Raw genomic sequence first — 25,960 nt, forward strand, 5'->3', positions numbered from 1 at the left:
TTCATCCCAGTGGTCTTCGCTGCCTTCACATAACAGGTGCTTAGTTGGTGAATGAGGTAAAGGATAGGATTTGAAATACGCAAATCATATCGGATCCAAATTTTGTATATAAAACATTCCATGAAGGGAAAAAGGAGGGCTTAAGAAATCAAGTAGGTGATAGGATAAGATATAGGTCTCATTAGGAAATTAAGTACACACAAATCTGAGGATCACACACATTATGGGATGATTACATAAGAATTATTTTTCTAAAAATGAACCTTCAAGAAGTTTCTTTAAATATGAAATCCCCTATTTGAATGCATTTAATGATTTGCATTTAAATATGTACAAAATGAATGTGTAGTCTTTAGAGAAATGTTATGCAAAGATTTCCATGTGCCTAGAAATCTGCCATTAAACTCAAAAGAAAACACATTTGCGTTTTTTGGTTTTTTGTGTTTTTGTTTTTAAGCATCCAGAACTTAACTCCTAAGACAGGAACTGTGATCATCTTGCTCACTGGCTGTAGTACAGTGCCTACTAGTCTAATCTGCGTAGCAGACACTCAAATAGTGACTAAACAGAACGATATAGTACCAGAATGAAAACTGTAATTATTTTCAATTTTCCAATGCTAGATCAGGCTCCCTGGTTTTGGAGATTGGACACCCACTGTTCTGACTACTCTTCTTGATTTGTACTCTCCCAATAAGTATATATATATATTTTTTTAATTTTTATTTATTTATTTGGAATAGGAAGTATTTTTTTTTTAAGATTTTATTTATTTATTTGACAGAGAGAGACAGCGAGAGAGGGAACACAAGCAAGGGGAGTGGGAGAGGGAGAAGCAGGCTTCCCGCCGAGCGGGGAGCCCGATGTGGGGCTTGATCCCAGGACCCTGGGATCATGACCTGAGCCAAAGGCACACACTTAAGTGCTGAGCCACCCAGGCACCTCCCAGTAAGTATATATAAATGACCAATAGTTAAAAGCTATAGCCTGAAGTTTACAAGGCTCTACAAACCTACGAATTCTAAATTAGATACAGATTAGTTAGCAGCATTGCTTCAAATGTTAATTTCCTGGCTTTGATAATCGTACTGTGGTTCTGTATGTAACAGCAGGGTAAAGGGTATATAGAAGTCATTGTAATAATTATGCAACTTTTCTGTAAGCCTAAAATTATGTCAAAATGAAGTTAAAAACTATGAAAATTTACATTAGAAATACTTACTGCACCAAGTGATGGTCCATATCTCCCTGTAGCGACTTTACACACATAACTGACAAAATTGGAAATAACACCTGGGAAACAAATCACATTTTGATAATTTTAATGAAGTATAAAAATGGTTTCCATTTCTGATCTCCACCCCACAGAGACTAACTAACAGCGTCGGATTTCTACCTGGGTCAGTACAAGGTGCAGGCATGAATACTTAACACTCTCACTTCAGGTATTTATAAGAAAAGTCTGGCCAACTGCACAACTTACTGAGTGACACAGGGTCATTCACTTTACTTCTCAGTTCTCACTTTTCTCATCTATAACACGAAAGAGACTAGTTCCAAACTCACCAACTGTCTGGGAATCCTCTGGGCTGCACTCCAAACGCTAAATCAGATTCTCTGGAGCGGGACCAGGGAATCTATATTTTACTCAGCTTGCCAAACGACTCTGCCGCAGATCTAGACTAGATGATCTTTTACAAGTCCCTTTGGCTCCAGTGTCATCTAAGCGGAATGTGGCTCATTTTTAAAAACAACTTCCTAGAGAGCAGGAATTAATGGCACCTGAAACAGACCCGTTTACACCTACAACAATACAACTAGTGCCTGCGGAAAGAACTACACACTTCTGTCACAGGCCAAAGGTGTTGCTCGGGTTCTAGTGCATGGATATTTAATTAAAACTGATTAGGTACCCATTCTGGGCCTTGTGGTAGATGTTTCTATTTAATCCTTTCTACAACCCCATCATAAAAGTATCATTATCCTCAGAGAGGTGTATAGTCTTTTCTGCAACATCACACAGTAAGTAGCAGAAATAGATCTAATAAAACTCGGTCTTCTGACTTCAAGTTCTCAAGTGCTTTTTTTCACACTACAGTATGATTCCCAGATATACTGTTTTTTATTATACTTATTTTTTTAAAGATTTTTATTTATTTGTGAGGGAGAAAGAGAATGAGTAGGGGAGAGAGCATGGGTGGGGCTGGGTGGTGGGAGGCAAAGAGGGAGAGGGAGGCAGACTCCCCACCACAGGGCTTAATCCCAGGACTCCAGAATCATGACCTAAGCTGAAGGCAGATGCTTAACTGACTGAGCCATCCAGGTGCCCCAATATACTGTCTTTAAATGAAGGGATTTCAGGGGTGCCTAGCTGGCTCAGCTGGAAGAGCATGTGACTCTTGATCTCAGGGTTGTGAGTTCAAGCCCCCTGCTGCATATAGAGATTATTTAAAAAAATAAACATAAAGATTTTTTAATTAAAAGAATGGATTTCAGAAATGAATTTTTATGCTGTGTGGTTTTTAAATAAGTATTTTGCAGACAGAGAGGTAAAATTTAACTGACTTCTTGCCAGTTCAGTAGCATCTAGGAACCTGGAGTCCACTACTACCATTTCCTAGTTGAAATAAGGAAATGATGTTATCTCCAGGACTGACTGGAGTGGTTCCAGACTAAGATATATGCTTGCAGCAAAGATAAACTCATTCTTGACAATGTTATATACAAAGTTCTGATGTAAAACTCTCTGGAAACTGAACACACCGTGGTAAATAAGCTTAAGGTTATTTAACAAAGATCCAGATGATTGAGACAGCCAGGAAGTCTGGGAAGCACCTATTTATAAAATGGTGGACCTGAGCTAAAGAAACGAAGGCCTAATGAGATAAAAATGACATTCTTAAATTCTACACTAAACCTTAACTCCTGTCTATCCTGATTCAAAACTAAACATACCTAAATAATCTAAGAAGAAACCAGCAAAAGGAGAAGCAGAAAAGATAACAACCCCACTGGTCTGTGGTATCCTCCTCTATAAACAGTTTGTACAACTCTCTATATACAATCTTCATGTGGAGAATATGGCTACACTCATTCCCTTCCTTCCTTCTTCGGGTAGGTGGAAGTGCTTATAATCGGAAAGATCCCCAGATTGAAGCTTATTACCTGCAGATAAGTAAACTGCCATGAACTGCTCTTGACCCAGAATGTTCACTATGCTGGAGGAGAAGCTCCACAAAACATACATATTTGCAGCCATGTGAAACAAGGAGAAATGACTGAATGTTGACAGCAACATTGGAGAACAAAGGACCTCTACAAGAGAAAGAAAAATAGTCTGGTAATCATAGGACACACAGCCATGATCTAAAAATCATCTGTTTTAGATTTTTTCGATTTTTTTCATTACTATTACGAAAAACTCAAAATAGGAAACAAAAATAGAGCCAATTAAAAAGTTTAAATAAGATGGTTTACCATAGTATTTTTCAAGGTGGTAAAAAGCTATCTTAAATTTCTTCTACTTAGTAAGCAACCAGTAACAATTCTCAGTTCAATGAAAGCAACTTGTCGTCCTTATGGCAAAAGTTACTTAGAAAAAAGAAATTATTTCAATTACAGATATGAAGTTGTGTATAACAGTATCCTCCAAGAGTAAACTTGTAGTGACTATGGATCTTGCGTCATTAAAAAGTACATATCTACTATGTGCAAGGCACATATTAGGTACCTGGGACATAAGACGAAGAGAGATGAGGTCCCTTTCCTCACGGAGCTTACAGTCTATCTTCTGGATTTTGCTTATAATTGTTGACAAGTAACTCATCCTTTTTATAGCATTTCAATTAACATAAGGCATATTTCTTTCATATCACCTCTACCTCAAAATAAAGTCATAAGCAGACTTACTTGAGGCTGGGTTGGATGTGAAATATCTGATCATTGTCCGCTGTAGAGAAGGTACTCTCCATAAACAGAATACAAAAACATTTGCTGCTATGATACCTACAAAATAAAGATATATAACTTAGGGAGGTTAAAAACAGGAACAAAGAAGTGTGATTTCAAAGTCCACCTGAATAAGATTTTCTACCACAATTATTTAAAAGTATTATATACTTGGGGTGGTGGTGAGGGAGAGCAAGCTAAGGAAAGTAAGTGAAATCAATGTTTTTTAAGTATCAAACTATATGCACTGGTACAGTCAGAAAATTCCTGGGAAACCTCAAATGCTCTAGAAGCTGACTTCCGTCATTCAGATCCATATTTTACTTCTACAGAACAGTTTACTCTTCTCGAAAAACAATAATCAGATCTATAATTATTGTTTGAAAAAGGCCATGCCAGAGACAAGTAATGTACAGAACCGGGTTCTCTGGCCAAGACCAGAAAAGCTATATTATATAACATGCTTGTTTTTCCACAGGGAATAATATACTTCTTAAACTTATAGAAACATCTATGTATCATCTGGGTAAATGAAGATCCACTTGTCTGAGAAAAATGCTTGTTAGATAAGAATTCAGGAACAATCTGGAAGAATTTTCCAACTGCTTTTGAAACTGTTTACATGTGGGAGTTAAGTGACTATTTCATTTTTCTGCAAGAACTAATGTTGCTAGAACTACCACTAAATTGAGTACGTTTTTTATTTAATGACAGAATTAACTATTCAGTCACATTTTCGTGAAAAATTAAGTTTTTCTTAAAAGTATAAACCTTAAAAAACACGTTAATTTTAAAGTACCACAACTCCTTGCCCATGTAGTAGGCACTCATCTACTTGAATTAAAGGAATTTAAACATTTATTCATTCCTCCAGTTTCTTTCATCAATAGGCAATTAGCCCTTTCAGCTTCTTCAATGACTGTAAGCACTGAATCCAGCAACGTTCCGGTAAGAGATTTATTTTAGAAGAGATTCACTGTAGAATCCACTGGCTGCTACACCTCGCAGTTACCTTTGGCTTCTATATTTGCTCACTCTGTGAGGCTCTCAGCTGTACCTTGGCATTACCAGTCTCTCCAGTTCTTGCTCTCCCATTTGAGCAATAGGTAGGAGAGGAAGCTACCATTTTTCACAGATTTTAAGACACTGTCTCCATTTTAGTATCTGTAATCAGGATGCATCTTACAACTGGTGGTGTGTCAGAACACTTTCAAAGATGGTGAGGACGACAGTATTCACGAAAGGATGGGGAAAAGAGGTCACCAGCAAGGCAAGTAAGAGTACTATGTACACCTCGCAATGAGGAGCCTGAAACCCTGGGCAGGGAGGGTGGGCAGAGGAAAGGTGGAGCCTCCTCAGATGGAGGAACAGACCTCAGAGGGCTCATCCTAAGGAAGTGAGCAATGATTAGTGTTGCTCTGGTTTGCTTAGTTTCTTTGAGAAGAGTTACACATCTTTATTACCCAGAGAATTCTCTGAGGTCTAGGTTTTTGTACACAGTGACTGGTAACTTGGCATAAAGAAGCCCTGAGAATAGTCTGGCCCCAGGCTTCCATGATCACAAAGATAATCAGGGCTATACAGTTTGCTCCTCTTGCAGTACAATGCAAAGAAAGCAAGGTGGGGTCCCTGAACCTGCCTGCTAGGCTGGAAAATGGCAACAACTACCCTGTGTGTTCCGTAGGCTACTTTCTGAAACCAGTGACATACAGCACAGACTTCTGGAAACTGCAAGCACCACAGCACTGCACAGAAGTAGACAGTGTCTCTGGCTGAAGAGATTACAACTAGGGAAAAGACTTGAAAAAGGGGAAGATAACCAAAGAGATCAAGGTTAACAGTAACCAAAGAGTTAACATCGCCAAGTTTTCAATCAAAATGTTAAGAGGCCTTTTTCAGTAAATCATGACAGAATATTGGCAATGGAACACATTGCGGTTAAACCCCTCCCTCTATAGACCTGTGGTTTATGGTTAAGAATCCCATCAGTGAACAACTGAACATACATACCCAAATTATGCACACAAATCATTGTCATACACTCACAAATTAAAAAGAAATTACAAGAGTAAGATGCAGTTATTTTCCTCCACGCATATCCCATTTTGAAGGTCATTTATAGATGAGAAAACTGAGGCTCTAAGAGATACAAATTTTCAGAGAGCCAAATTCAGTGGCCAAGCCAGAATTCCCAATCTAGGGCTCTTTCTACCATACACAAAGACATGGATAGCCAACAGGATTTCTTTTGACCTTGGTCACTCTAGGACTTCAGACCAGACAAGGGGCCCCTTATCTAGGAAACAGCATGGTTGGTCCCCAGAAGCCAGTGAACAGGAGAGGATATGTGGTAATCCTAGCCCGGAAGCAGCACTGCACATTGTCTAAAGGTATGGGTAAAGGAGCCCAGCAGAACTGACTCTGTCCTACTTATACTATAATCCAGGCAAGAAGCCTAACCTCTCAACCTTAGTTTCCTCTTCTGTAAAATAGGGGTAATAAAATCTACCTTAAAGAGCTGAGTGCTGATTAAATGAGAAAGCACAATTAAATGCAGCAGTCACACAGTGAAACCCCATAGATGAAAAATAAAGTAGAAAGGGAATGGCCTTTTCTGGTCTGAATCCTAGGTATGCCACTTAGTAGCTTTGTGGTTTGCAGGATTTCATCCCCTTCACTTTAGTTACCTCATTTGTAAAACGAAGCTAATACTTCCTGTATCTTATAAAAGTTGTAGTGAGGCTTAAACAAAATACTACATGCACCTAGTATGCAGAAACTCAAATAATGATTCCCTCCTCCTCCTTTTCCTTTGAGAAGTAGAACTGCTTAAGGTCTTTGCTTCTATCTCCATTTAGAAGGAGTGTTACTCACCTCCTCCTGACTCAGTAAACTCTTAGACAAGCTTGACACTGCTGATTTGGGAAGTTTGCTGCTGCCTCAACACCTACCTTTACCAAAAGGGATGCAATGGATTACATTAGTGAGAATAATGAAGCAAGGACCTTGAAAAATTCTCTCCTTCACAAAGCAATGAAAAAATTGGCAAAAATGTCAGAATCAACTTTTTCAGAACTCTGGAAACTAGCTAAAGGCTTGCAGCAACTCAGCATTTAAGAAAATGGTGAATCTCAAAAGGAACAACAAATTGGGGGCATTTTAACTTGCCCTGGTCCCATCCCTTACTTGCCAGCTACAAGCTGAAGCTATAAACTATGAAAACAATACATATTTCCCCTGCCGTCTCACAACCACGAAAGGTAGCACAGGGAGCTAGAACTCTTTCAAAGCCTTATTCCCAAAGAATTGTTATCATCTGACCTATCTGATAATAGTTCCCTGCAAGACCCCAGCTGCAAGGCTGTCTATATTTGACTTGACTGGAACCTCAAGTGCAAAATTCCTTTCCCCAGAGGGCATCTGTCAAAAACAATTACAGGCTTGTGTTTTAAGTTCATGGCTGCCTAAGGGGGTGGATAATATTTGGAGTAAACAAGAGACCAAAAATCTTAAAAGGAAAAGCTGAAGAATGAGATGTCCATAGGAACTTATAATACCTCAATATATTCCTGGGATCTTGTACACCATAAGCATAACAAGAAAAAATAGACTTTAAAGACAGATTTGTTAATAGACACAAAGAAGGACATTATATAATGATAAAAGAAGATAGAACATCTTCTTGATATATCAATATAGCTATTATAAACATACATGCTCCTAACAATAGAATCCCAAAATATATAAAGCAAAAATTGAACTAAAGAGAGAAATACACAGCTCAACAATAGTTAGAGAGGTCAATACCTTATTTGCAATTATAGATTAGATGATCAGCAACACTATAAACCAACTAGGCCTGACAGACATCTATAAAACACTCAACAGGGGCACCTGGATGGCTCAGTCGCTTAAGCATCTGACTCTTGATCTCAGAATGCTGAGTTCAAGCCCCGTGAAGCCTACTTAGAAAAACAAAACCCTCAACAACAAGACAGTACATTCTTGGGACACCTGGGTGGCTCTGTCAGTAAAGAATGAGACTCTTGATCTTGGGTTTGTGGGTTTGGGTGACACGTTGGGTGTGGAGATTACTCAAAAATAAAATCTTAAGTGGCGTCTGGGTGGCTCAGCTGGTTAAGCATCTGCCTTCGGCTCAGGTCGTGATCTCTGGGTCTGGGGCTCAAGCCATGCGTTGGGCAGGGAGTCTGCTTCTCCCTCTCCCTCTTCCCCCACTCGTGTTTCCTTTCTCTCTCTCAAGTGAGTAAATAAAATCTTTTTAAAAACCAGAAACAATAAATTCTTTTCAAGTGTACACGTAACATTACCCAAGATAGACCATATGTTCAGCAACAAAGCAAGTCTCAAAAAATTTTAAAACACTGAAATTATATAAAGTATGTTCTCTGACCACAATGGAATGAAATTATAAACCCATAATACATTAGAAGTCATAAATATGTGGAAATTAACACACTCCTAAATAACCAATACATAGCTGCTATGGAATTATGTTCCACTAAGATTCATATCTTTAAGCCCTAACGTGATGGTTTTTGGGGATGGAGCCTTTGGGAGGTAACTGGATTTAGATGAGGTCATGAGAGTGGGGACCCCATGATGGGATCAGTTTCTGTATAAGAGAGATAAGAAAGAGCTTGCTCTTGCTCTCTCCCCCTGCCATATGACACAGCAAGAAGGTGGCAGAAGAGAGTTCTCACCAAAATCCAACCATGATGGCAAACTGATCTTGGACTTCTATCCTCCCAAATTTTGAGAAAATAATTTTCTGTTGTTTAAGTCACCCAGACTATGGCATCTTGTTATGACAACCCAAGCTGCTAAAACAATACTAACACTTACAGAGTACAGCAAAAGTAGTGCTGTGAATGCTACATTAAAAAAGAATAACGATTTCAAATCAATAATCTAACCTTCCACCTTAAGAAACTAGAAAAATAAAAAGAGCAAACACAAAGCAAGCAAACAGTTTGGATGAATGAAGGAATAAAAAAAAATTTTTTTTAATTAATGAAACCAAAAGTTGGTTATTTGAAATGACCAAAATTAACAAACCTTTAGGGAGAGTGACAAAGGAAACAAACAAACAAACAAACAAACAAAAACACCTCGAGTTAACTAGAATTAGGAATGAAAGCAGAATGTTAAAAGGATTATAAGACAATACTATGAACAACTGTATACCAACAAAGGAGAACTTATATGAAATTGACAACTTCCTAGAAATACACAAACTATTGAAACTGACTCAAGAAAAAACAAGTCTGAACAGGCCTATAAGAAACAGAGATTGAATTTATTTAACAAAAAAAAGCTTCTCACAAAGAAAAGCCCAGGACTAGATGGCTTTACCAGTTCATTATTTTCCTAGGGCTGCTACAGTAAATTACCACAGATTTGGTGACTTAAAACCACAGAAATGCATTCTCTTGAAGTTCTGGAGGCTCGACATCTGAAATCAAGTTGTTGCTAGGTCATGCTTCTTTCTGAAGACTCTAGGAAAGACTCCTTCCTTCCCTCTTCCTAGCTTCTGGTGGCTTTTGGCTATTCTTGGCATTACTTAGCTTATTGCTGCATCACTCCAACCTTTGCCTCCATCTCTTCACATGACCTTCTTTTCTGTAGGTCTTTTAGTCTTCTCTTGTTATAAGGACACAAATAATTAGGTTTAGGACCCATCTTAATTTAGTATGATCTCACTGTTATCAGTTACATCTGCAAAGACCCTATTTCAAATAAAAGAACACTGAATTTCTGGGTGGACAAGAATTTTGTGGGGACACTGTTCAATTTATTACAACTGGCAAATTCTAGCAAAGATAAATGAGAATTAACACCAGTCCTTTTCAAATGCTTCCAAAAAAGAGAAGAGGAAAAAACATTTCCCAACTCATTCTATGCAGCCAGTATTACCTTGATATCAAAACCAAAGACATCACGAAAAAAACTACCAATATCTTTTATGAACATGGATAGAAAAATTCCTATGAAAATAGTAGCAAACCAAATCCAGCAGCATATAAAGAGGATTACAAACGATGACCAAGTACAGTTTATCCCAAGAACACAAAACTGATTCAACATATGATAGTCAATGTAACAGTCCCTTATGAACACAGATGGAAAAACCCTCAGGAAAAACTAACAAACCAAACCTAGCAGCATAAAGAAAGGATTATAAATCATAAACAAGTGGAATTTATCTCAAGAATGCAAAATTGGTTCAACATACAGCCACTGTAATACTCCGTTATTAGTAAAGACTCACTATCCCCAGTTTGAAAACTTATGACACAAAGCTATGGTAATCAAGACAGTATGGCATAAGAATAGACATACAGATCAATGGAACAGAACTGAGAGCCCAGAAGTACATCCATACATTTATGATCAATTGTTTTTTTACTGTGGTCCCAAGACAAATCAATAGGGAAAGAACAGTCTTCTCAGCAAATGGTGCTGGGACAAGTGGATATCCAACCACAAAAAAATGAATTTGGGTCCCTACCTTAAACCAATTACAAACATTAACTCAAAATGAACCAAAGGCCTAAAGGTAAGAGCTGAAACTACAAAACACTCTGAAGAAAACACAGGTACAAATTCTTGTGATGCTGGATTAGGCCACTATTTTCTTGATGTGACATTTAAAGCACAAAATAAAAAAATACATGAAATGGACTTCATCAACATTAAAAACATTTGTCATAGCATAAGGTATAGAGTTGTCAAATCACTATGCTGTATACCTAAAACTAATGTAATATTGTATCAACTATATTTTGATTAAAAATAAACTTAAAAACATTTGTGCTTCAAAGAACACTATTAATAAAGTGATAAGACAACTCACAATATAGGAAAAAATATTTGCAAATCATACACCTAATAAGGATCTAGAATCCAGAATATATAAAGAACTCTCATAACTCAATAAAAGGACAACTCAAAAAATAGGCAAAGGATTTAAACAGACATTTCTCCAAATAAGACTGAATGGACAGAGGCGCCTGGGTGGCTTAGTCAGTTAAGCATCCAGACTCGATTTCAGCTCAGGTCATGATCTCAAGGTCGTGAAACTGATTCCCGCATCAGGCTCCATGGAGCCTGCTTAAGATTCTCTCTCTCCCTCCACCCTCCCCTCCTGCTCTCTCAAAAAAAGAATCAATAGACAACTGCACACTAAAAGATGCTTAGCATTACTAGTCACTAGGGAAATGCACACCAAAACCATGAGATACCACTTGACACACATTAGGATGGCTTTAAAAAAAAGGAAATCAGAATTGGCAAGAATATGATGAAGAAACTGAAACTCCTGTGCCTTGCTGGTAAGAATGTAAAATGGTACAGCCACTCTAAAAAACAGTTTGGCAGTTCCTCAAAAATTAAACATAGAATTACTGTATGATCCAACAATTCCACCTCTAATTACATACACAAAAGAACTGAAAGGGACTCAAAACAGAGACTTGTACATGAATGTCTGTAGGAGCATAATTCATAATAGTCAGAGATTGAAATAACCCGAATATCCATTGACAGACAGATGAACAAAATGTGAACACATACAACGCAAAATGATTAAGGCTTAAAAAAATTAAAAAAGAAATTCTGATACATGCTACAATATGGACAAACCTTAAAAACAGTATGCTAAGCAAAAGAAGCCAGACACAAAAAATCTATTTTATAATTCCACTTAAATGAGGTATAGGCAAATTCAGAGACAGAAATAGAATAGTGGTCACCAGGGGTTAAGGGGAAGGGGAAACGGGAAATTATTTAATGGGTACAGTGTTTCTATTTGGGATGATGAAAAACTTCTGGAAATGGATGGTGGCAATGGCTGCACAACATTGTGAATGTACTTAATGCCACTAAATTGCACACCTACCAGCTAATATGATTATTTTTATGTTTTGTATACTTTACCACAATATAATGCAAAAAAAATACATAGTCACTGATATATTAGGGGAAAAAAAAAGACAATAAATGGAATCCTCATACAGTTCTTGAGGGAACGTAAAATGGTGCAGCCACATTAGAAAACGATTTGGCAATTCTTCAAAAAGAAAACATGGGGAAAAGTAGATATCCACATGCAAAAGAATGAACTTGGACTCTTACACCATATACAAAAACTAACTAAAAATGGATTAAAGTCCTAAATGTGAATGCAAAAACTACACAACTCCTAAGAAAACGGGGGAAATGCCTCGTAACACTGAACTTGGCAATGATTTTTTCGATATGACACCAAAAGCATGGGCGACACAAGCAAAAATAGACAAATAGAACATCAGACCTAAAAACTTCTGTCCAGGGGCGCCTCAGTGGCTCAGCTCGTTGAGCGTCTGACTCTTGATTTTGGCTCAGGTCATGATCTCAGGGTACTGAGATGTGGGGCTCCTTGCTGAGCATGGAGCCTGCTTGGGATTCTCTCTCTCTCTGTCCCTCGACTCCCCCCTCCCGCCCCACCTTCTCTGAAAAAATAAAAAACCAAAAACAAACCCACAACAAACTTTTTTAAGATTTTATTTATGTGACAGAGAGACAGCCAGCGAGAGAGGGAACACAAGCAGGAGGAGTGGGAGAGGAAGAAGCAGGCTCATAGCGGAGGAGCCCGATGTGGGGCTCGATCCCGGAAGGCCGGGATCACACCCTGAGCCGAAGGCGGACGCTTAACAACTGCGCTACCCAGGCGCCCCAACCCACAACAAACTTTTGCCCAAGGTACACAATCAACACAGTGAAAAGGCAATCTACAGAATGAGAGAAAATATTTGCAAATCACTTATCTGATAAAGGGTTAATATCCAGAATATATTTAAAAACAAAAACAAAAACAAAAAACTCCAACAATCAACAAAAACGTCAAAAACCTGATTAAAATAGGCGAAGGACCAGAACAGACATTTATCCAAAGATGACAGTCAAATGGCCAACAGGCATCTGAAGAGATGTGCAACATCACTAATCACCAAAGAAATGCAAATCAGAACCACAATGTGTCACCACACCCCCAACAGGATGGCTACTATCAAAAAAACAGAGAAGGAAATAACAAGCACAGTGCTGCCAAGGATGTGAAGAAATTAGAACTCTCGTGCACTGCTGGTGGCATTGTAAAATGTGCACCCACAGGGCGCCTGGCTGACTCAGTCAGCAGAGCATGTGACTCCTGATGTCGAGGTTGTAAATTCAAGCCCCACACCGGATGTAGAGATTACTTAAAAATAAAATCTTTAAAAATAAAATAAAATGGTACAACCACTGTGGAAAACAGTATGGAAATTCCTCAAAAAATTAAAAACAGAACTACCACATAACCCAGCAATCTCACTTCTGAGTATATATCCAAAAGAACTGAAAGGAGGATCTCAAAGATATTTGCACATCCGTGTTCATAGCAGCACTCTTCTCAATAGCCAAGAGGTAGAAGCAACTCAAATGTGTCTATCGATGAATGAATGCATGAACGAATGTAGTATATACACACAATGGAATAAATTATTTAGCCTTAAAAAGGAAGCAAATCTTATCACATGCTACAACATGGATGAACCCTGAGGACATTATGCTGAGGGAAATAAGCCAGTCACAAAAGATAAGTACTGTCTGATTCCACTTACATAAGGTATACAGTCAAATTTACAGAAATGAAGTGGCACGGTGGTTACCAGGAGCTGAGGGGGAAAGTCAAAATTGTGCATAGAGTTTCAGCTTTACAAGACAAAAGAGAATTCTATAGATGTTTCTTAACAATGTAAACGTACTTAACACTACTGAACTGCAAACTTAAAAATGGCTAACATAATACATTTTATGTTTTTGCCACAATTTTAAAAAGTTAAACAAGAGTACCATATGACCCAACAATTCAACTCGAGGTATATATTAGGAAAAGAAATGAAAACATGTCTACATGAAAATGTAGACAAAAAAGTCCACCACTGTATCGTAATAACCAAAAAATGGAAGTAACTCAAATGTCCATCAACAGATGAGTAAACAAAATGTAATATCCATATAATGGAATATTATTCGACCATAAAAAGAAATGAAGTACTGACACATGCCACAACATAGGTGAACCATGAAAACATGACACTAAATGAATGAAGTGGACACAAAAGGCCAGTAGGTGATTCCATTTAAATGAAATGTCCAGAACTGACCAATCCATAAAGAAAGAAAATAGATAACAGGCTGTTTAGGGCTAAGGGGAGGAGGGGAATGGGGAGTGACTATTAATAGGTATGGAGTTTCTTTTTGGGATAAAGAAAATGTTCTGGGATTGGATGATGATAGTTGCACAACCCTGTGACTACAATTAAAAACCACTGAACTGCATACTTTTAAATGGCAAATTTTAAGATCTGTGAATAATATCTTGAGTAAAAGAAATATACACCAATTTAGGAATCACTGCTTGGTTCAGTAATCTCGGTCTATTTTCCTCCTTAGCCCAAGAAAGGCAGTACAACCCCTTTTTCTCTTCTTCTGAAAAAGGACCCACTATCCCCACCTGGAGTCCAGTAGCTAAGAACAAGATCCCCCCTGCTGATGTGGTAGGCCAGCTCACCCCTCCATAGCTTCTCTACCTGGTCAGTCCAGACACTGACCAGTATATACATCCATGACAAGCAAAGAACTGAGCTCAAGTGGTCCCTACCTCAGGTTCCCTGGGAGCCAGGACTATAGGCACAGGGATTATCCTCATACAGGGCTGGCCTCTTACAGTAACTACAATTTCTCTTCTTGGGCAGTATCAACAAAACCAGTTAAAGACTGGTCTCACAGCTTCCTGGAATCAAGAGGAAATTCAGAAAGACCATCCATCTTTAATCCTCCAACTAGGATGCAGACAGTTAGAAACTGATAAGGGTAGATGGAAAGAATGGGGCAAATTCACAGTAGACAAAGACCTTTACAAACTAACCACAGAAGGGGTTATTCCTCTGCACCTTCCCTGCAGATGAGAATATGTAACCTCCCCTGTGAGCGACTTTTAGAAATAAATGACTTAAATAAATGATTTAAACTTAAAGGATGTTTAAATTGGTATACGACTTATTTTAAGACAACCTGACAACATATAAAATTTTAAATTTCCTTTACCCAGCAAGTCTATTTCCAGTGACTCAACCTAAAACTATGCTTGCAAAAGGGTGCAAATATCTCTATATAAGGATATTCACTGCATATTAGTTATAGAAGACTACAACCAACCCAAATATCCATTAAGAGAAGCCTTGCTACATTGTATTCATTGGCATGAACTACTACAATGCTATCAAAAAGAATATTCTGGGCCCAAGGTGCTGGTAATTTCCATTTCTTGCTCTGGGTGCTAATTACATGGATGTGCTCAGTTTGTGAAAATCGTACATCTGACCTGTGCATATTCTTTGTATATTATACTTCAATAAACAGAATGTAATAGACCTATTTGTACTGATACAATGTCTTCTAAAACATTAAGAGAGTAAAAAATAATAATAATAATCAAGGTGCAAAGAAGTATAAATGCCTACATACAAATGTTTTGGAAGAACACACAAGTGTAACTGAAAAGGCAGTGGTTATTAGAAGTCTATAGTTACAGAGATTTTTCACTTTACATATTCTTTAACACTATTTTAACCTGTTACAGTGCACATTTATTCATTTTACAATGACAGAGACTAACCTAAGTAGACAAAAAGGGCTCCCTTTCATCCCTGAGTGCCAGCCTGCTGTCATGGGACAAGTCACTACAATTTGGGCTGTCGATAAACACCCAGATACCTTGGGTTGGGAGCAGGCAGGGTAGTTTACCAGAAAGGTAATTTAGTGGTGATCTGCTATAGTAGAAAGTAAAAAGATACATTAAAAAGTATATTATTTAAATTAAGAACGGAGTTTGAAAAGAAAAAAGTGTATTCCCCATCTCTAGTCTTTCTGTGTGAGCTCAGACAAGTTATTTTACCTCTCTGAGCCTCAGTTACCCCATCTGAACAATCAGAATACCACTAACAGGGTTCTTACAATAAGGATAGTAGTATGTATGGAAAGTACCTACCCTAGTACTTGAAGCCTAGTTGGCACTCAAGCATTCGTTTTGTTTTTCTTTACCCAGAAATAAGTTGTCTGAAAACTGAGAAGCCAAGAATTTCAGGCAAAACAGTGACAAATTCAAAGGTTAAGATTAGCAAGATCCAGTGAGCGTTGCCTTACCAGAAACTTCAGGAACAGGAAAGTAGACCTTTGTCTAGGAGGTTTAGCTCAAAATCTTTGAATGTATAAGGCAAAAAAAAATTGAAACTAGGGGCATCTGGCTGGCTCAGTTGGTAGAGCATGCAACTCTTGATGCTGGGGTTGTGAGTTCAAGCCCCACATTGAGTGTAGAGACTATTTAAAAATAAAATCTTAAAAAAATAATAAGAAATTAACTTCAGAGGTTGGAGCAGAAGGGGCAAGGCCCTAGGGTGTAGTGGTGACTAACTTTGGAGCTGACAAAAGATATGGACTAGTAGAGAAAATGGGGCAATGTTTTCTTGAGATTTCTCTTCCCACCTCCTCCTCCCAACTCCTCCATTAGATACAGTATTTTAGCAGGTTCCTCTCTTAGCTTTACCTGAATCCCAACATAGTAAAGTCAGCATTCTGCTGAGCTAATAGAAAACCTGGCAGGTATCTCTCAGGCATACCTGAAAGCTAGAAAGGTAGGGGAAATACTCTCCTTGGGGGTTGCCTAGGGACCTCCAGTACAGGATTAAAACCCTTGCAGATTAAGGCAACAGAACAGGAGACTAGCTGAAGTGTAAAAGGACCAGGCACAATCTAACTTGAAGAATGCTACCGGATGCTCCCACAAATACCCAGTGAACATATAAAGACTTTTTCTCAAAACAATGTGAAGTTTGGGGAGATATTTCTGTGTAATAATTAAGATTAATACCAGAAAAAAAAAATCCCCAAACCAACCAAAGGGCGGGGCGGGGGCTAAAAAAGGATCAAGACCAGTTCTCTAGTACCTTTGAAAAACTGATTCCCAGGGACGGCATCTCCTCAGCCTTTAGAAGTCACTTAGATAACCTCGCAATAAGGATTTAGTATGACTGTTCATGTTTCTGTGGTTCAAAGCACTTTACACTCAAGCTGCTAGTTAGATCAAAACGTCTGTCTCTCCCTACTGCTATGTCCTATGTGCCAAATTACTGATTTGACTAAGAGAAAAGCAAATGACTAGGGGAAAGAATTCTGATTATCAGTGGTCTCCAAATACCAACTTCTTTGAATAAATTATTTACTGGCATGAGAAATGTTTAAATTCTGATCCCAGGTTTCTTCAAATATTTAATGGCATAAAATCTTTACCAACTTCAAAAAATACTAGGTATCAACTAATTATGAGATACTTTGAAAATATCAAAGGAAATAAAAACTTTGTTACCCTAAGGAAATAACGTTAAGTTTGGTTACTCTCAGAAAACAAGCAAACAAACCAAAAGCCCCCTGTTAATCCCAATGAAAACAGATGTGCTATTATAGAGTTATCTTTGAAGGTATCATATTTATTAAGACCTTGCTGACTAATCAATTCTACAGTATGACAATATACCTTTGAAAAAAATCTCAATCCTTTGATTCCAGAGCCCATTCAATACTCATTCACTTAACAGATCTTAAGTGCCTTTAGTGTGTGCAAGACATGTGCTACTTGCTGTAACAAAATGAAAACTCTCATCGTCTTCAAGGATGCTGCCTGTACAATTACATTAGGCAGGCTGTGTTATAAATGATTAAGAAGTGTGGGCCACCTGGATGGTTCAGTTGGTTAAGTGTCTGACTCTTGATTTCAGCTTAGGTCATGATCTTGAGGTCCTGGAATGGAGCCCCATGTCAGGAGTCCACACTCAGCGGAGAGTCTGCTTAAGGATTCTCTCCCTCTCCCTCTGCTCCTCCCTCCATTTATGCATGCACACTCTCCCTCTGAAGAAAATATATTTTTTAAGATTTTATTTATTTATTTATTTATTTTAGGGAGACAGAGAGAATGAGACAGCACGAGCAGGGGGAGCGGCAGGCAGAGGGAGAGGCAGGCTCCCTGCTGAGCAAGGGGTCCCACGCATAACTCAATCCCAGGACCCTGGGATCATGACCAGAGCTGAAGGCAGATGTGTAGCACCCAGGTGCCTCTAAAGTAGATAAAATCTTAAAAAATAAAAAATGAATGACTGAAAAGTACAATGAGTCCAGAAAAATTAAAGCACTTCTGTTACTGGCAAGACTCCCTGACCCAGTGAACTCGGGAAACTCCCAGAAGCTTCTGCCTGTCACTTTCATCTTTTAGAAACTAATGAACTGCTGTAACAGGAAAAGAAACATTTGGGGAAGAAGACTGTGCAGATGAATCAGCAAGTGCCTGTTACCTCAGCTTCATTATAATATTAAAATCTTTTACCCTTCTGAATATTCATCCCAAGCCCTGCTAAAAGGAGCCTGCTTTCCCCTGTTCAGGGAGTCATGGCTTTGGAAATTATTCCCCATGGTCTCCTTATTTGTACAAATAAATTGAGCCAACTCCACCTGGTGTAGTCTCTGTCTATAGTTCACCAAGGAACAGACTCACTTTGGTCTGGTAACACTTCCTGCAGGAAGCAATGTCCAAACCATAAGCTTGAAGATCAGTTCAGGTTCCAACAAGGAGACAGAAAAGGTAAACCTTCCAGACAAAGGAAAAAGCCCAAAGGAAGAAAGTTAAGCACCGTTTCTCCTCTTAGGTAGGTAAAGAAAATTAAGAGTACCATTAAGTCTAACCATATTTAAGAAAAAGCAGTATTTTGCTATTATTTCTCTAGATTTTTTCCTATCTGCACAATTGTTAAACTTTCAAATCCATTTCCCCGAATTTCTCAAATAACTAAGTCCATAAAATATTGTACAAGTGTTACCTTGAAGAGCCAGATTTATCTTTCCATAAAAATTACAAAGAACAAAAATTAAATTATCATGGTGACATGCATGGCATGCTTACATTTATTTAATAAACGAAGACTTTAAAAACAGCATGGTGCAGTAAAGAGAAAATTAGCTTTAGAATGAGACAGACCTGGGTTTCAAAACTTAGCTCTACTACTTACTAGCAGTGTGACCTTTGAAAAGTTCCTTCTCTGAAAGCCAGTTTCCTTATTGGTAAAAAGGGAGATAACTACCCGGTAAGCAACCCTGTGAGGTAGGGAGAGAATGTGTATAAAGCATTCTGCATAAAGAAGGTACTTAATCAATGTCCCCTTTAATTTCTTTAATGAGGATAATAATTACTCATAACCTATTTCACAAGCTAGGATTCTACGACAAAGACAGATTATTTGATCAGTAACATACTAGAGCAAATTCAGAAAACAAGTGACCCACGGCATCACATACACCTTCATGCCACACTACTTTGTATACTATCACATTAGCCTGAAGGTACAGAGACTGTCCTCTAAACCACTGGTGAGCAGGGTACAAAAGCCATTGACTGTGACATACTGTACCTTTTGGTTTGATTTCTCTTCCCTTGAATGGCTAAAACGTGTAAGCTAACACAAACCTGTCACAGTCCGCTGGCCATCACTTAGGTTATTCCACCACTTGTTAATCTAAAACAGAAGGAAAATTGCCTATCACCATATGGTAAACACTTTCAGACTAGGAAAATGAAAAGCCAGAGAGAAAATGATTTGTGCATAAAAAGAGTCCTCATGTGCAAAAATTACCAATAAACAGACATAACAGATATGTGGCAAAATAGAAATACAGGTGCTTTATAGTCTATTCTCCACACAGAGTCACTGTTTAGCTCTGTGACCTCAGACAAATTACTTCTAAATTTCAGTTTTCTGAAATATAAAATAGAGACAGTAGATACCTAGTAATAGTTGTGAGGAATATTAATAATAAAGCACCTAGCACACTATCAGATACACACAGGTATCAAGCTTAAGTGATTTATTCACCAAGGTCCAATCTAGTTTTAAAATTCTCACCAAAAATACTTTCTAAAACTACATTTTAAGGTATAATAATAATTTGAGGTTCAGAAAAAGAGATAACCCTAATCTTTCAGAAACACACTGAAATATGCCTAGGATTTGCCTCACAGTAATCAGTGGCAGCGAGGGAAAGGAAACAAAGTTGGCCTTGTGTCAATAATCGTTGAAGGCGGATGATAGGGGTTCATTATACTTTTTTCTTTAGTTTTACGTTTGTTTGAAATTTTTTCATGATTAAAGTTTTAAAATAAAAAATATATTCTAACTATGATATTGAACCACACTTTATATACTAACACAGAAAGAAATCCAAGGTTAAAAAAAAAGTTACAGATCAACATGTATACTGATCCATATACAATCATTCCGTTTTTGTATTTATAATTTGTGTCTGAGCTTTCAGACCTTCCTCCCCACATATGTAGCGGTATGGCAGGGGTTCCCAGGGCTTTCATTTCCCACGTTGTATTTATATATTGTTTTAATTTTCTTTAATGGGCACGGATTTTATATTTTATAACCTATCATATAGCTATAAACCAATCCATCTTTGGATAAAGATTATATCTATTGCTTGTGTCACTTTTCACTATCCTAAAGAACCATTTGAACCATCAAAATTTCATAATATAGGGCACCTGGGTGGCTCAGCTGGTTAAGTGTCCAACTCTTGGTTTCAGCTCAGGTCATGGTCTCACGGTGGTGAGACTGAGCCCCACATCAGGCTCCACGCTCAGGGTGGAATCTGCTTGAGATTCTCTGCCTCTCCCTCTCCATCCGCCCCTCCCCTACTCAAACATGCACATGTACTCGCACTCATGCTCACACTCTCTCTCATTCAGCTCTCTAAAATAAATAAGATCTTCAAAAAAATACTTTATAATATAGACACGCTGGAAACCTGTAGCTTTCTAAGGAATCAAGGATTACGGAACAGGTCAGTGTTACTATCTTCTCAAACATATTTTTCTGAATAAATCACTGTTAGCTATCTTAGCTTTCACCTGCAAATAATTACACCCATTGTCCTGACACAAAGCCTCTGTAAAACAGGTAAGGTTCAGGCTTCTCGCATATGTCTATGGGGAAATGAAGAATAAATACTTCTTTGTACTTCGAAGAACCTTGAATTATCATTAGGAGAAAATTAAGAGGACATCAACCTTCTCTCAAGTGGAGAGGCATGTGTCAACAAAACAACAAGAAAACAAATAAAAACAAACTCAAAACAAACAAAAAACAAAGGTGCTTGAAAACCAAATGAATCTGATCCACATATTAACTTAGGGCTTCAGTGCTCAGTAAGTATTGTCAAGTGAAATAAATGTTTTATCTTAAAGGCAGTATTTGTAAAAAATCAGTTAAGAAATCGAAAGAGGGTCACCAACTTGCATGTGAAATAACGAAAAGCTCTAAAAGCTCTACGTTTGTACCCTTTTCTTGCATCCTCATCCTGTGAGCAGTTACAAATATTCCACAGTGGTATTTATCAGAGGTATGTAAACATCATTCACAGAGAAGCTTTTTAAAATCCACAGAATATCTCTACACCAAAGGCATAGATGCTTTGAAAACTGCCTGTGTTTCTACTACGTACTCTAAAATATTCCAGCAAGGTAATGCAAAACAGCAGCCCTTAAACTTAAGTAGGGCTGAGAGACCCCAACACGTTAATTTTTAGCAACTATCCACAGCTATTTTTGATACGTGTGGGTAGAGCCACAAGCTTCTTAGAACACCATCAAGTACAATATTGCCAGACTTCAAAACACTGATACTGACTGCAATGAAATGACTCTGAAGAAGATTAAGTTCCGTAACTTCGTATCTACTGATGTAAATGTTATCAATCACTAAAAACACTTCACCAACTAACCAGACTTCAACACTTGTGATCAACTAGAACAAAGAAAGCCATGTTTATCCTTACCTCCTTTCTGAAGTCTCCTTCCTTTTGTGGTCTTATGCTATCCAGCCAATCAGCTTTTATACCATCAAAGTAACTCTGGACCCTGGATTTCAGTGATTCATACTGCCAAATAGCAGCTGATCCAAATGCACAGCCTGTAAACTACGTAAAATCAATATGTCACAAAATAAGGTCAAAAGAGAAAGAGAACACATAGTTCCAAGGACAGTATTCCATCTTCATTGCTTCTTACAACACCAAGAGAAGGAACAGGAACATCTGGCATAGTGTAACTTTATTAGGTGAAAAGAATACTTAACTGTTACCCCCATTTTATTAACTTTACCGTACCCTCAGGCCTATTTACAGCTAGAAATTTTCAAATAAAATTCAAAAATTTCAAATAAAACTCAAAATATCACATGAAATGCTATCCCAAATAAGAGGCCTGTAAGTTTCTTCTCCAGGGCATACATAAGCGAACCAGATTCTAACAGCAATTATTAGAGGCACCTGAGTGGCTCAGTCAGCTAAGCTTCTGACTCTTGATTTCCACTCAAGTCATGATCTCAGGGTCATGAGATCAAGCCTTGTGACCGGCTCCACGCTGGGCATGGAGGCTGCTTAAGATTCTCTCCCTCTACCCCTCCCCACCTTGCACAAGTGCATATGCGCTTTCTCTAAAAAATAACAATAACAGTAATTATTAAATTCATGTTCTCCTGTCATCATTCATGACCCCAGATACCCAGATCCTTTAAATCCCCCTCCACTTGTCTTTAAGGGAGCCCAAATAAGACAAACAGTATTTCACTGCTACAGCATCAGCAGGTAGGTAACTCCTGGTGACATAAGCACTTACCCCAACAGTAAAAAACAAGGGCTTTACAAGGGTCCTTATAGGATAGGGAGAAGGATAAAAGACTGTTTCTTCTACAGGAGGAATCAAAGCACTTCTCTTGTATGCTTCACCACTCGTTCCTGTGTCTGATCTTCGAGGTTCAACCTTCCTGGGTGCTTTTCTGAATCCACATTTTTGCTGAATAAAAAAGTTAAACCTTTAAGGGGAAAATAAGAGATTAGCAACAGCTGCATCTTGCAAACATCAAGCTCCATGAGCCTCACCCTTTAGCCTACATCATCAACATCTCAGTTTATTCTCACTCTGTGCCCCCAAAGAAGCCAACATGCCTACTCCCAGCTAGGGTTCTAAGTCAAAACACTGAACTGCGCCCTTCTGGAAAAGGGGACAGGGACACACAAACTACAGCAACTTTAAAGGGAACTGTTCGGGCTGTTAACTATGTACCAATCAGCAAAATCATTTGTATCCCTCCTCCACACACAGTGTGCAGTCTGGTAAAAAGCTGGAGAACTCCAAGCTGTCAATTTGAATTTGCAGAGAATGGCTTTGTTACTTTGTTTGAAGTTTGGTCAAGTTCCAGAACAAACATTTAAAGGTAAGTATCATCCTCAAAGTCACTCCAAATTCAAATAACTGCTTTCTTTTATAGAAGTACTAATCATTCTAAGTTGTTGGATTTTCCCTACTTCTCCCCCTATTTATTTCACTCCATTCTGGGGACACCCACCAAATATTTTGTAAAGGGTTTTATTGCTTCGAACCCTTGAACTGGACCTTAAAACATTTGACACTACTGATCACACTTACCACTCCTACTTAGTTCCTGTAAGATTGCATTCCCTATTCTTCAAATTCACTTTCCTGATGGCTTCTCCCCCTTTCTCCTATCCTTTAGTGACAGATACACTCAAGGGCGCCAATAGTTCCTTTACATGCTCTCCATTCAAACTCAACCCATACAAATTCACGAAATCTTTTTCTTTTGTAAAGCTTTCCCTAAACTGACAAAGTAGAGACCCTTTCCTGTTTGTTCTCATCATACTCTAAACATACCATCCTCCTACACTCAAAGCTCCTTGAAAGCAGAAATCAGACAGGTCTTCCGACACTTTGGCTGAATAAAAGAATAAATGTATTTTCTGTGGCCTGTATGACTCCTAAGTAAATGATTCAAATATATTTCTTTAGGGGAACCTGGGTGGCTCAGCCGTTAAGCGTCTGCCTTCCGCTCAGGTCATGGTCCCAGGGTCCTGGGATCGAGCCCCACATTGGGCTCCCTGCTCGGCGGGAAGCCTGCTTCTCCCTCTCACACTCCCCTTGCTTGTGTTCCCTCTCTCACTCTCTCTCTCAAATAAATAAATAAATAAAATCTTAAAAAAAAAAAAATATATATATATATATATATATATATTTCTTTAGTCCTAACCTCAATCTTCTGGTCTTGTATTTCTAACTATATATAGAATATTTCCATTTGGATATGCTCTCAATTACTTTAAAACCAATACATTCAAAAGGAAAGTCCTCCCCTAAGAACAGCTCCATTTTCTGACTTCCTCAGTCTTTCAGAGGGACCACAGTTTCTCAATCACTGAGGTTAAAAATCTAGATGTCATTTTGGTGTCCTCTCCTTTATTCTTACCATCCAATTAAAAACCAACTCTGTCAAATAAAAATATTTTTTTCTTTCCTAGTCCTTCACTTCATGCCTGGATTACAGCAACAGCTCACCTAACTCCAAACATTTTAACGTGTTGTATGTTGTTCTTATATCACTTTTCCTCAAACATTTAGTAGTTCCTCAAACGCCTTCTCAGAGGGCCAAAAATCTCTCCCAAATTCCCCTACAACTCAGCTCACCCCTTCTAACCTGGAATACTCTACTTTTTCCTAACATACTTCATCGATTCCAATATTGCCCCACTCCAATTCATCCTCCACATTTTATTAAACACAAATGAAGTATCATTCCACTGCTTTAAACCCCACAATAATTTTTCATCCTATCAACTCAGCAATGCTACTCCCTTGTTCTGGTACATCCCTTTGTTCACACTCTTGTGCCCCTGAGAATTCAATTCATTTCTCTCCACCTCCAGGAAGCCTTCATTAACGAGGATGGGTGTCTCCTTTGTACTCCTAGAGTCCCAAAGCATCCTGCATAGACTTTTTTACTTATGTCAATTATTGCCTGTACCACAACAAAACAATTACTTTTATATTCACCGTATCTCTATCACCAAGCCCAGCCCCTAATAAAGAAAAGGTCAATAATTATCTGTTAGAAAAAAGAAGGGGGTCCAGAATGATTGTTAGTTCTATTTTGAGTAACTGAAAGGAAGGTGGTACTATTCACCAGGACAAGGGAAATCAGAGGCACCAAAATAGGAAATTGGAAGATAAGACATGAAGAATTCCATCTTGGGCAGTGTTTCAAATGCTTGTGGTCATGGCAGCTCTATTCTAATAGCTAAAACACCAGAACTTCAATTCCCGTCAAAAGGGGAAAGGACAAACTGTGGTATCTTCATACAATGGAGTACTACTCAGCAAAAAAAAAAAAAACCAAACTACTGATCACACATCATGGATGAAGTTCAAAAACACTGTTGAGCAAAACAATGTTTATCTTTAGGTGATGGTTCCACAGGTGTATACATTCATCAGAATCCGCTGCTATACACTTAATAGTTATATAAAATAAAGTATTGTTAGCATTTGTAGGATACCCAGGTGGTGTCTAGTAGGCATCTGGAAAAAACTGAAACTCAGAAAAATGGCATAGCAACTATTATTACTATTACTTGCCTAGTATGCTCTTTCTCCAACACTGAGTCCACGCACAGTTCAACTTCTCAGAAGTCACATGGTGAGGATGGGTGATGGCGATAAAGTAATTTGCCTTGAAACTTTAATAATCCACAATTTATACTCATAAATAAGTACTATTCCTTTCAAGGAAATCTATTTTGAAAAGTGATGCACTTATTCAAACAAAGCCAATGTTGCTGTGAATGACTCTGAACTTCCTTCATAGCCCTGTTACCAGTATTATAAATATCCTATAGTTACAGTTAAACAGCTAATCCCAAATCTCTATTTCTTTTTCTCTTGCCTTTTTCTGCAGAGGCTAGATAAGGTAAGTGTCCTCGCTTTTCCAACCTCCTTTATGGCATACGGTGGCCA

General features: G+C 38.2%; 1 protein-coding gene across 1 annotated transcript in view; it reads right to left on the reverse strand.

Annotated features, from left to right (window-relative positions):
- PARL (presenilin associated rhomboid like) overlaps positions 1 to 25,960 on the reverse strand; it is a 48,541-nt gene that overhangs the window by 15,754 nt on the left and 6,827 nt on the right. Inside the window, exons 2-7 of the mRNA XM_026497675.4 lie at positions 22,772 to 22,967; positions 21,931 to 22,071; positions 19,559 to 19,607; positions 3,910 to 4,005; positions 3,166 to 3,315; positions 1,223 to 1,293 (exon numbers count right to left, since the gene is read on the reverse strand). Of these exons, the coding sequence (XP_026353460.1) occupies positions 1,223 to 1,293; positions 3,166 to 3,315; positions 3,910 to 4,005; positions 19,559 to 19,607; positions 21,931 to 22,071; positions 22,772 to 22,967 (703 nt within the window). The remainder of the gene's footprint in view (positions 1 to 1,222; positions 1,294 to 3,165; positions 3,316 to 3,909; positions 4,006 to 19,558; positions 19,608 to 21,930; positions 22,072 to 22,771; positions 22,968 to 25,960) is intronic.

This window comes from Ursus arctos, unplaced genomic scaffold (genome assembly GCF_023065955.2).
Source record: "Ursus arctos isolate Adak ecotype North America unplaced genomic scaffold, UrsArc2.0 scaffold_4, whole genome shotgun sequence".
NCBI classification, from domain to species: domain Eukaryota; kingdom Metazoa; phylum Chordata; class Mammalia; order Carnivora; family Ursidae; genus Ursus; species Ursus arctos.